General features: G+C 30.0%; 1 protein-coding gene across 1 annotated transcript in view; it reads left to right on the plus strand.

Annotated features, from left to right (window-relative positions):
- Window positions 1-302: 302 nt before the first annotated feature.
- The window catches only part of LOC111637553 (thimet oligopeptidase-like), a 17,811-nt gene continuing 5,922 nt past the window's right edge, over window positions 303-12,191 (plus strand). The window contains exons 1-9 of the mRNA XM_023383061.1: window positions 303-706; window positions 3,975-4,114; window positions 4,188-4,300; window positions 4,757-4,926; window positions 5,138-5,250; window positions 5,346-5,400; window positions 5,467-5,631; window positions 5,752-5,913; window positions 8,116-8,181. Coding sequence (XP_023238829.1) covers window positions 551-706; window positions 3,975-4,114; window positions 4,188-4,300; window positions 4,757-4,926; window positions 5,138-5,250; window positions 5,346-5,400; window positions 5,467-5,631; window positions 5,752-5,913; window positions 8,116-8,181 — 1,140 coding nt within the window. The 5' untranslated portion in view covers window positions 303-550. The remainder of the gene's footprint in view (window positions 707-3,974; window positions 4,115-4,187; window positions 4,301-4,756; window positions 4,927-5,137; window positions 5,251-5,345; window positions 5,401-5,466; window positions 5,632-5,751; window positions 5,914-8,115; window positions 8,182-12,191) is intronic.

Here is a 12,191-nt window from a genome sequence, read left to right on the forward strand (position 1 = left end):
GGTCAATGTTCAGATGCGTGCCACATCATGGCGGCACTTCCGTTTTTAGCCTCAAAACCGTACGCCTGTCGAGACGACGTGTCACGTGACGACGCGAGCGAAGGGCGTCGGCGGCTGTCATGGCGCCGGCGCTGATTCCACCAAACAAAAGCAAACAGTGGGGACGCACGTTCTGACCTAACCTAACCTATTCTAATAATTTAATCGGTACTAATTGTGATAATTTATTAGAATAGGTTTAGGTTAGGTTAGAACGTGCGTCCCCACTGTTTGCTTCTCTTTGCTGGAATCGGCGATGAGCCGCCATGACAGTAAGTATCTGGACTTTAACCGCAGGCTCAGGCGCTCGCGTCGTCACGCGACACGGCGCGCCCTTCGCTCGCGTCGTCACGTGACACGTCGTCTCGACAGGCGTACGGTTTTGAGGCTAAAAACGGAAGTGCCGCCATGATGTGGCACGCATCTGAACATTGACCGTCATTGGAAATTTAATCCCGAATCATCAGTTTATTTATTTTCATTTCGTTCTTGTCATTTAAGTAGGATTAATATGACTCCACAGGGAATTAAATTTTGTTACGATTTAAAATTAAGCGCTGAAGAACTACTGAAGAGAACCGACGATTTAATCGACAGACTACGTAAAACATATGATAAAGTTGGTGCTTTAAGTAATGATCAAGTTTCTTGTAAAACTGTTCTCGAGGTAAAGTACATACCAAAGGAAATTCATAACTTAATCTTAATATATTGAAAAATATGGTAAAATTGCAGCTCTGAAAGGGGAAGGGATCTTATCGGAGCTGTAAACTGTACCCACAGGAGTAAAAAAAGTCAAAAGGAATCTATTGTCTATGTGTGACTCTGTGAATGTATCCCACCTGAAATAAGCTTATCTGGAGTTTTGAAGACACTCAGATTTGAGATAAAAGTGAAAAAAACTCAGAACTATTTCTGAAAATAATGCTAAGAATCAACTGTTTCACACTTTACTAGAGATGGCTGAAAGATTGTAAAATATGAGATAACTGTTGCACTAATACCAGGCTGTAACCATAGTCATGCATGTCACTAGCATAGTGAGGGGTGTAAGGGGGCCTATCATGCCCCGGGTGAAATTTATATTTGCTAAACCACTGATGCATATCATCACACTGTTAAACATACTGCGTGTTTAGCAAGTAGCCCAGATTCATTGCTATACCTTGTGAAGGGTCACGTGTAAACCATTGGTTCCTTTTGACATTTTTTTTTTATTCCTATGGGTATGAATCTACAGCTCTGATAACGTCCCAGCAGTCTTATTCAGAGCTGCAATGTTGCTGAAAAAATACAATTTTAGTACACAATTTTGAACAAGATTCTCTCCTTGCTCTCCCTAGAGATCAGCATCATCCTATCTTTATTTAAAAAAACACTGAAAGATTAAAGAATTGAAGCAGTTTTTCATGAGATAGGACTCCTGGATATCATTTCATATGCTACTGAATGATTTTTGAAGATTAACAAAAATTTTAAACCAAAATGTTTTGGAATTTTATTAATATTATAGTGTTTTCCTCTTTTCAGGAAGAACTAAAAATTCTGTCACATAATCTTTTATGTCTTTTCTAATTATTCAAAAATAATTACAACAAGTCCTCATATAATTTTCTAACACTTGCTTTCCAAAATGTTGAATGATTTGCTAAAGTTGTTGACAATTTAAAATTAAAAAAAACTTGGAACCATATCCTAAAACAGTATTTTAGTGTTTTCATCTTTACAAAGAGGAACTAAATATGCTTATGATGGGAATTGTATCATCTATATGATTTTATTTACTGAAATGCATTTATTGCACAGGATTGTCAATACACTAAAACTTCTGTAAATCTGCATATACTGTATATTAAAAGCAAAATGTTCCATCCCACCAAAACTGAAACCAACACTTTACAAAGTAGTACTTGTAAGTAGGTCACACCAGATCGCCTGTGGAGTCTACAATTTGTCCTGTGAAAGAACCACCAGTTAACTTCCTCTGCAGACTCGGCATGAATTCGTGGAAATGGTTAACAAAGTAGAAGGAAAGTTTTTGCATAGGGATAGGAGAGACAAGACTTTTGATTCAGACTTGGTGTTAAAGAGACAGCTATTTCTTTGCCCCCATAGCAACTATTTTTTAATGGAATAATAACATTTGGTTAAATACAGATATACAGATTTAGTTTTAGTTTATAGTGTTTTTAATAATTTTTCTGTATATATGAGCTATTCATTTTGAAAGTGAAGTGAGTCAAGTCTATGTTATGTTGTTGCTAGATATTTATTGGTTTGCATTTGAATGGGTTTAAAAATATTCGTAAAGGGTAATAGACTTATTTTTATAATTTTTTGGTCTTATTTCTTGTAAATTTAATATGCAGTAATGGATATATGTGTTATGTAAAAAAAATCATGGTTTTGGTATGCACCAATGGACTTGCCTCACTTTCAAAACCAATGATTTCTTGAAAACATTGATTTTTCTTTGAATGGAATGTAATTATAATAAGTAAATAAATACAATATTCAATTTTTTACTTATTTTATTTCAACATTTCATACTACTTTCAAAAAGCTACAATAAAACAAAAATAAATTTAATTTTATAGGAAAAAGTGGATAAATTTAATATGAAAAAATATTCAGTAATAAGTTGCATGCATATAATTATATTTCTTAGTTTAGATGGTGCAGATTTTTAAGTATTTATGATGAATGGGTAGTACAGAGAGTAATAAATCCATCATATATTTTTCTTTAGAATGGTCTTGCCTAACTTTCAAAATCAACACACAATAAATATCGACTGTATAAATTACTGTATAATAAGTAACAAATATATACTGATATTAAAAGACAATTATTGTGAACTGATTAAAAATGATAAATTTTATGTTAATTTGTAATAAAAATTAGCTTTAACTATTTTTTCACAAAATGGACTTGTCCCACTTTCAAAATCAATGGCTCATATATTAAAAGCAAAATGTTCCATCACTGCCATACACAAATAACATAAATTTAAAAATCAATTTGATTTACAATTTGAAAATTTCAAAACAACTTTTATACAGTTTTTAAAAGCATTTTATTTTTCAATTCATTTGATTTTAATTAGTTTTGATTTTATTATTAATTTTGGTTTTAGTGTAAAGACCATTTTTAAATTTAATTGTTATTTTAGTTTTAGTTTTTGTAATTATTTTTAATAATAACTTATTTAACTTTACTGCATTTTTGAACCCTTAACTACAATTTTTTAAATTAATTGCGACTCCATTTTTATTTTGCAACATAACTATAAAAATTGTTTTAGTGTTATTTTACACAAAAGATAATCAAATTTAAATTTATTATGTTTTTTTAGTAATTTCATTAATTTTTTAAATTTTAATTTTAAGCATGTTAACATTAATTGAATTGTTGGGCTACTTAGTAATATTAAAATATACTTATCTATTTTGTTTTTTAATTCTGCCTTGAGCAAACTGAGAAAACCTCTTGTAGGTAGCTCATATTGGCCAGGCCCACAATAGTACAGCTGGGTGGTGAGAAGGACCTGAAATAACTAGATGAATCATCCCAAAAAATTCCTAGTGTTATTTTACCTATCTGAAATGAACAACCAGATGACTGAGTGGTTAGAGATGGCTGCCTACCACTCTGAGATAACAAAGATCAGCTCCAGACAAGTTGAAAAACCCCAAGAATTGTTTATAGTAGATATGCCCATTCTTCACTATCTCGCTGCTCCATTATGGGCCTGGCCAAATTCATAATGGGCTTGTAAGAAAAATGCCCTCTTAGTGCCCTCAGAGTGCAAAGAATTATAAGAAAAAAAAACCTGTCTGGATTTTAGTCTGACTCGCCAAGAGAAGTATCTTAATTGCTCATTCATCTGGTCAACTATATATGTATATATAAATTTCTATTAATTTTTCTTCTAGCCTTTAAATTATGCAGAAGCTGAAAAGCAAACTGAGGGTGCTTTATATGAACTTCCAAAACATGTGTCAACTGATAAAGCACTTAGAGATGCAGGCAGTGAAGCTGATCGTAAATTAAGGGAATTTCACATTGAAATAGGGTGAGAGATAATATAAAGTATGCATCTTCAATTTATTTTTAAATATTTAATTAAACTTATTTGGTATTTACAGTATGCGACAAGACATCTTTAATAAATTGCTACTACTTGAAGCAAAGAACGAAACATTAGATTCAGAATATAGCCGATATCTACAAAAATTAATAAAATTAGGAAAGAGAAATGGTAATTATTTAAAATTTCAATAATGTAAAAAATATAACAAGACATATGTCTTTTTATTTAATGCATTACACTACTAACTAAAATATAATTTTTTGATATAAAATATAATTTTTATTGAACTGCAAGAGCTCGATGGAAATAGAACATTATATTTTAAATAGAAATATAAACATCCAAACATGATAGTTATATATTAAAGCCAAACAATTGCTGAATTATATTAGGCTATATTACTACTACTATTATTAATTAAATGCTAAGTAATTTGGCACTAGATGCAAGCATTAGGTATCATCTCTTATATTTCCAGAAATTTACACATTTCAAAAATTAATGCTAGTCAAATATTTTATTCTGGAAACAAAGAAAAGCACATAAAATAAAGTGAATAAATGAATTTTGTAAAATTAAGTAAGCCATATTTTTCTTTTATAATATAATTTATTATTTTGTTAGGATTACATTTGTCTCCAACTGTTCAAGCAAAAATAAAATCTTTAAAAACTGAAATAAGCAATTATTGTGTTGAATTTATCAAAAATGTGAATGAAGAGAATACTATTTTGGAATTTTCAGAGGAAGAATTAGATGGACTACCCGCAGATTTTATTGAAAACTTGACGAAGGTATGAAAATTGTGTTATATTAAATTAGAAGAAGAAATTTTTGACAGTATCTTCATTTATTTAATTAATAAAACAAATCTCTGCACGATAACAGGACAATCTCATCAGAAATCTAAAAACCAAATTTCATTACATTCTGTAATTTTATAAATGAATAATTTAGAATCCACATATAAAAGTATTGTATATAACTACATAATCTTTATTCTAGAGTGAAACAGGTAAAAGAAAAGTTACATTGAAGTATCCTCATTACTTTTCAATCATGGGGAAAGCAAAAAACCCTGAAACAAGAAAAAAATTGGAATATGCATTTAATTCAAGGTAAATATTACTTTTATTGATATGTTTTATAATAAAATTATCAGTTTAATTACTGTGTATAGGTTTACAATTAGCAATATTTAAAAATTGTTTAGGTGTATTGATGAAAACAGTACCATTTTAGAAAAACTGGCTGAATTACGACACGAGGTTGTAATAATTTCATATCTTATTTTAATCATTTATTACTTGAATTTAACAAAGTTTTACTTTTAGACAGCATTATTACTTGGATTTCCTAATCATGTAGCTTTTATAACAGATTTGAGAATGGCTAAAACTGCAAAAACTGTTTATAATTTTTTAACTACTTTAGCATCAAAATTAGAACCTCTCTGGAAAGAAGAAAGAAAGTTTATAATGGAACTTAAAAACAAAGAGGTATGATTTTATTGGATGGTATATTATTGTTGTATAATAAAATATAAAAGCCGTCATTCTAAATATAATTTGAATGTATAAAATGATTTATGTATATTTTTCTGTAATTTATATTGGTAGTGCAATAAACTAGACATTCCTTTCGAAGATAAGCTACATCCTTCAGAACTTCGCTATTATAATAATTTGGTGGAAGAAATCAAATACTCTGTTGATCAGAATAAATTACGTGAATATTTTCCATTGCCTACTGTAACTAAAGGATTATTGAATATTTACCAAGTAAGAAATGTTTTTACAAATAAACATGTAAACTATATTTCTATTAAAATCAAACAAACAACAAACATGAACAAACAGAAGCTCAATGAGTTGCTGTTTGTTCATATATAGTTTTCTAAGATAGCAAAGCAGATTACTAAAAACTAAGATTCATTTTAATTATATATAGTTGTAAAAATTTCTTTTTTTGTTTTTCTCCATATGAAATGGAAACAATATAGTCTTTCATCATAAGTAAATATGATTTTTTTAAAATTGTTTACATCTGGGCACTATAGAGGGCTCTTTTTATAACAAAACCATCATATCTAGAAATATGAAGAAATAAAAATTTTATTTAAGAACAAAAGAGTTAAATTCAGAGAGACTTCTTTTCTGCTAAACAGGAAATGCCATCAGAATTTTTTAATCTTCTGTTTTTATAAGTTGTGTTATAAATGTGAGGAATAATAATAATAATGCTAATGATAATTATATGGTAAAATAATAATATAATTTTGTTACAAATTTAAAAAAAAAAAACTAAAATTGCAAAAGTTCAAATATACATGTAGCTCCAATGCCTAGTGTCATATCTACTTGGCTATTATTTTTATTATAATAAGTCATCAACTTCCAAAGACTTTTATAATTAAAGCTAAACACTCAATTTACACTTATAAAGACTTATAAAGCTAAACACTCAATTTTCAGAGACCTATTTTTTGAAAATGCTTGAGAAGTGAGTTTTATTATTTGGACAAGGAGTTTTGTGTTTAGGGCTACAAGTTTGTTTGAATTGGTGACCCAAATGTCTGATCCTCACTTTATTAGAATAGGTCCTATAGAATGTGCATATAAATCTGTATAAACTTAATCAAATGATTTACCTTAAATAATTGGGCTATAACTCTGCTAATTAAATGATTAATGCTAAGTAATTTTCTACTAGAGGTGGACATTAGGTGCCATCTCAACTAAATTAATAATTATAATTTTAATAATTTATTAAATAATTTAGAATCATCTGAAAGAAAAGAACTGGTGGGGCTTGAACCTGCAACCTCTGCTTGCCAGTTGTGCCACCCCAGACCCTGAGCAAGCCTTCAATTCCAGATTTATTTAAATTTAGATATAACCTTTATAAGTCTGTATACAGACAACAACCCAAATATTTAGAACAGTATGTTTATTGTAAATATATATTTACAATAAACATATTATATGAAATTTAATCTATAATTTAGACTGAGATCAATTGTTTAAGTTGTAATGTGTTTCATTAACTTTGGAAACACATTTTTGAAAATTAAATTTATATAAATTTTAATAGGATTTTAATGAGATATATAGTTATTTAAATATTATTAAATCATTTAAGTAATGTAGTTGTCAGTATATATAACAAGTACAAAGTACAAAGAACAGTTTTGTTAAATGCTGCCATTCAACAATTTATCTGAATTTCAAAATTTGAAATGTAAAATTTTACTTTAGTAATAAAAACTTATTGGATAAGCAAACCTTTACTAATGAGTACAACGCAGTGGACGAATGGCCAAGCAGTTAAGGTGGCAGCTTACCACGCTCTGGATTCAGGGTCAAATCTAGACAAGTCAAAGCCCACCAGTGGCTGAGCAGTCTTCGTACTCTGAACATTGGGAGTTTGGTCGTGGGTTCATGCCTCGCTCAGACAGGCTGGCCACATGGAGTTTTCCAGGTTTTTTCCATGTTTGTAACTCCTAAATAGGGGCCAGTTTCCCTTAAAAAGACCGCCCAGAAGGCATCCTCCGAGGCAGATCACTCAAATGTTGTGTTACCATAACTTAACAAACAAACAAACTAGACAAGTCAAAAAACCCCCAGGAATTTTTCAGAGGAATGATCTTTTCCAGATATGTTGAGCCCTATTCATCACCACCTGGTGTCAAGAGGGCAGAAAGCTGTTTGATCCATCAAAATATTGCCCATAGACTGGAGAGAGATTAAAAAAATATGCATTTTAATCAAAAATAGGCCATGTGAATTTTGTGCCATAAACTTGTGGGAAAAATAAAGAAATAAACATTAAATGAGAACTACTACCAAATTACACTTGATTAAATTTTGTTTACTAATACATAAATTTACTGTTTAATTTTATTTAAAAACTATGTAGATTTATTCATTAGTTTATTTTTATGGATATAAAATTATGATTAATCTTTGAATAATATAATTTAGGAACTTCTGGGTTTGGAATTTGCTGAAATTAAAAATCCTGTTGCATGGCATCCTGATGTTCAATTAGTAAGTTGTTTTTATTAATCTTTTAAAATAATTATTATAAATTTAAGAAATAATAATCTTGTAAAGGATAAAAGAGACCTTTTTCCAATATAACAAAAATCTGTTGAAATGGAAAGGATACTTAAATATATTAAACAAAATGTAAAAATATATACATGACAAATATAGTCATTTTTTACAAACATTTTTAAAACTTAAATAAGACAAATATAAAAAATTCTGTAAATAAAATGATTGTTGAAGAATATGTTGATCATTCAGAATACCTATGTATGTTTTATTTCTAGTTAACCTAACCAGTACTTGCAAGTTAATGAATTTTAATTTTAAGGCACATTTAAAAAAGGTCATCTTATGCAATCTATATGTGAATTGTTTAACATTAACTATAGAGTATGATGACGGTTTAAAGTATAGTTGTCATAGGTGATAGTATAATTTTGCTATAGAACCCATTTCTGTCTAAATGAGACCATAGTTTAGTGATGGTGCAACAATCTCCAAATACATCCAAAGTAGACTAATAGGCAGTGATACAGTTTGTCTGTTGAAGGTTTCAGCCTTACAGAGATTCATTGATGAATGATCACAATTTAGTGTTGCCTGTGTGTGGCATCTCTGTAATAATCTTATGTGCACACAACCATCATTTTGGACATGCAGTCATCACTATCAATTGCAATCATCTATTGATGAATCTCTGTATGGATGAAACCTTCAACCAACAGAAACTGTTACTGTCTGTTGTCTACTTTGGATAAATTTGGTATCCATTGCACCATCACCAGACCATGGTCTTGCTCAGATAGATTTGGATTCTGTTGCAAAATATGTAACCAAAAAAATTAACAATTGCTACTAATATCTATGATGATAATACTGCTAAATAATTGTTATACTTTACAGTTAATGTTACCCCACAATATCCATATATAGATTGCACATGGTGCAAACACAATGCCATTTCTGAACATATTTTATATCACTTTTGATTGTAATTGGAAATCAGTATTTATCAATTTAATTATTTTCAGATTATGATGTAAATTTTCAGGGAAATACAGTCAAGTCTGCATAAGTCGACACCTCTAGGGGAAGTGGAAATGTGTTGAGTTATCCGATATGACAACTAAAGCAAAGTAGAAAACACCACAAAACTACAATTAGGAAAATACAGTAGTGCAATGCAGAACAGTAGTAGTGCAATGCAGTGCTGTAACTAGGCAGGTGCAACAAGTGCACCCACACAGGGCCCACTTGGAAGGGGGACCCAAAATGCATGTATTTGTTTTATTATTTTCCCAAACCTAATTAATTAAGGGGCCTAAATGCAAAGTCCTTCACAGGGCACAGGAATGGCTAGTTACGGCACTGGTGCAATGTACTTCTCTGGCCATCCATCACTGACACTAAAGTTGGTTTCCAAGTTCCCCAACAATTCCCATCGCCTTTTGTTTCAGTATTGGTCCCGAAATGGGAAGATTCAATGAATGAATTTGTTTTAGCCAACGTACCAGAGCATCTTCAATATCTTTGTACAGCAACTTTCTGTGGCATTTTCGAGACAGCCATAAAAAAAAAAAAAAAAAGAGGAAATCAATAAAAAGTTTCTTAATTTCCTCTTTTTTTTCTTCAGGATTCCCACCAATGTTGTTCTTGGAAGGTTTTTTTGTTTTGAAAATTCGACTTGCAAAGTATTCTTACATTCAAATTCAGACACAAGTTTGTATTTTTCCTTCAGTATAAGCATTGTTAGCTTTTGGACACTCATTTCTAACAGAAATGTGAAACACGTGCCACAAATAACGCATGATGTGAGAAAATGCAAAATCGAATTCTGCTGTGACGTTGATATAGATTTGTACATTTTCTTTTTGTTTCTGTTATTATTTTATATATAAAAATACATAAAATGTTAAGGCATTTTTATTAATGCATATATATTAATAAATAAGTTGACTTCCCTCTCGAAAAAAATGAGTTCACACTGCACAGTAAACTCAGTAAATGATGTGAACTCTTTTTTTTTTTTTTTTTTTTTTTTAGGAGNTGCACCCACACAGGGCCCACTTGGAAGGGGGACCCAAAATGCATGTATTTGTTTTATTATTTTCCCAAACCTAATTAATTAAGGGGCCTAAATGCAAAGTCCTTCACAGGGCACAGGAATGGCTAGTTACGGCACTGGTGCAATGTACTTCTCTGGCCATCCATCACTGACACTAAAGTTGGTTTCCAAGTTCCCCAACAATTCCCATCGCCTTTTGTTTCAGTATTGGTCCCGAAATGGGAAGATTTGATGAATGAATTTGTTTTAGCCAACGTACCAGAGCATCTTCAATATCTTTGTACAGCAACTTTCTGTGGCATTTTCGAGACAGCCAAAAAAAAAAAAAAAAAGAGGAAATCAATAAAAAGTTTCTTAATTTCCTCTTTTTTTTCTTCAGGATTCCCACCAATGTTGTTCTTGGAAGGTTTTTTTGTTTTGAAAATTCGACTTGCAAAGTATTCTTACATTCAAATTCAGACACAAGTTTGTATTTTTCCTTCAGTATAAGCATTGTTAGCTTTTGGACACTCATTTCTAACAGAAATGTGAAACACGTGCCACAAATAACGCATGATGTGAGAAAATGCAAAATCGAATTCTGCTGTGACGTTGATATAGATTTGTACATTTTCTTTTTGTTTCTGTTATTATTTTATATATAAAAATACATAAAATGTTAAGGCATTTTTATTAATGCATATATATTAATAAATAAGTTGACTTCCCTCTCGAAAAAAATGAGTTCACACTGCACAGTAAACTCAGTAAATGATGTGAACTCTTTTTTTTTTTTTTTTTTTTTTTCAGGAGAGAAGTTGACTTATCAGATGTCTAAACAAGTGTGGAACAGCAAAAGTATGTTAGTTTATCCAATGGTGATGAGTTAAAAGGTGTCGAGTAAACCAAAGTTTTTTAACATTAATGTCTATGTAAGTCAGCTGGTTCACAGAAAACTGACTACTTAACTGATGGTGTTTAGTTATACCTATGTGATGACTTATGCAGACTCATCTGTAGTTTTAAACATGAATCTATATTTAAATATATTATTCAAACTAATACATAAACTCACTGACTCGATTAGAAATATATAAGGATATAAGGAATTGTTTTTTAATATTCTGACAGATAAATTTAACTTTCTTATATGAAATTATTTTTAAACCAGACATACATCTAGCTATATACATTCACATATATACAAATTATATTGTTTCATTTCCTCACTGTTTTATTTAATATAACAATACTGAAATTTTTTATCAGAACCGGTGATGTTGAAAGCTTATTTATTTTCTAAATATTATACTTACTTTCTTTATAATGAATAACTTTTTGTGTATAAATGGTAATTTATATGCAATTAATCATGTTCACTTAACATTTATAGATTTATCTTCTGAAATTGAATTTTTAAAAAATAGTAGCATTTTCAAAACAACTCTACAAGTCTACAGCTTAGATTTGGTACATGATTATACTTGAAACCTGTTTACAGTAAAATCTACAACAATATTAACATATAGTATGAATGAAAAAGCTAAAACTTTTATTATTATTGGGTTTAATTAAAAATCACTTAATAAAATTGATATTTCATAGTTTTAGTCATTACATAAATTTATTCTGAATTGTGAATTAATGTGATACAGTCGACCCCCCTATAATGTACGTTCCTATAACGGAAATTCCTATAATGTAGCGAAAAAATTGTAGCAACTTTCGTATAACGTACCTCCTATAACGTCGTTTCGCGAGAAGATTGATAGAGTCTGGACCAATAGTGGATGAGCAGCCGAACTACTTTCCTCCGACCCTGCGCCACGCTACGGAGCGGCTAAATTGAGTTTGCTATCGTCTGTTTAGTATTATATATAAATTATATATAAATTAGGTACTGTACATATAATTATATATTAATTATATATAAATTAGGTACTGTATATATAATTATATATTA

The sequence above is a fragment of the Centruroides sculpturatus genome, unplaced genomic scaffold (assembly GCF_000671375.1).
Source record: "Centruroides sculpturatus isolate CEXI.00-Female unplaced genomic scaffold, Cexi_2.0 scaffold1144, whole genome shotgun sequence".
NCBI lineage: Eukaryota > Metazoa > Arthropoda > Arachnida > Scorpiones > Buthidae > Centruroides > Centruroides sculpturatus.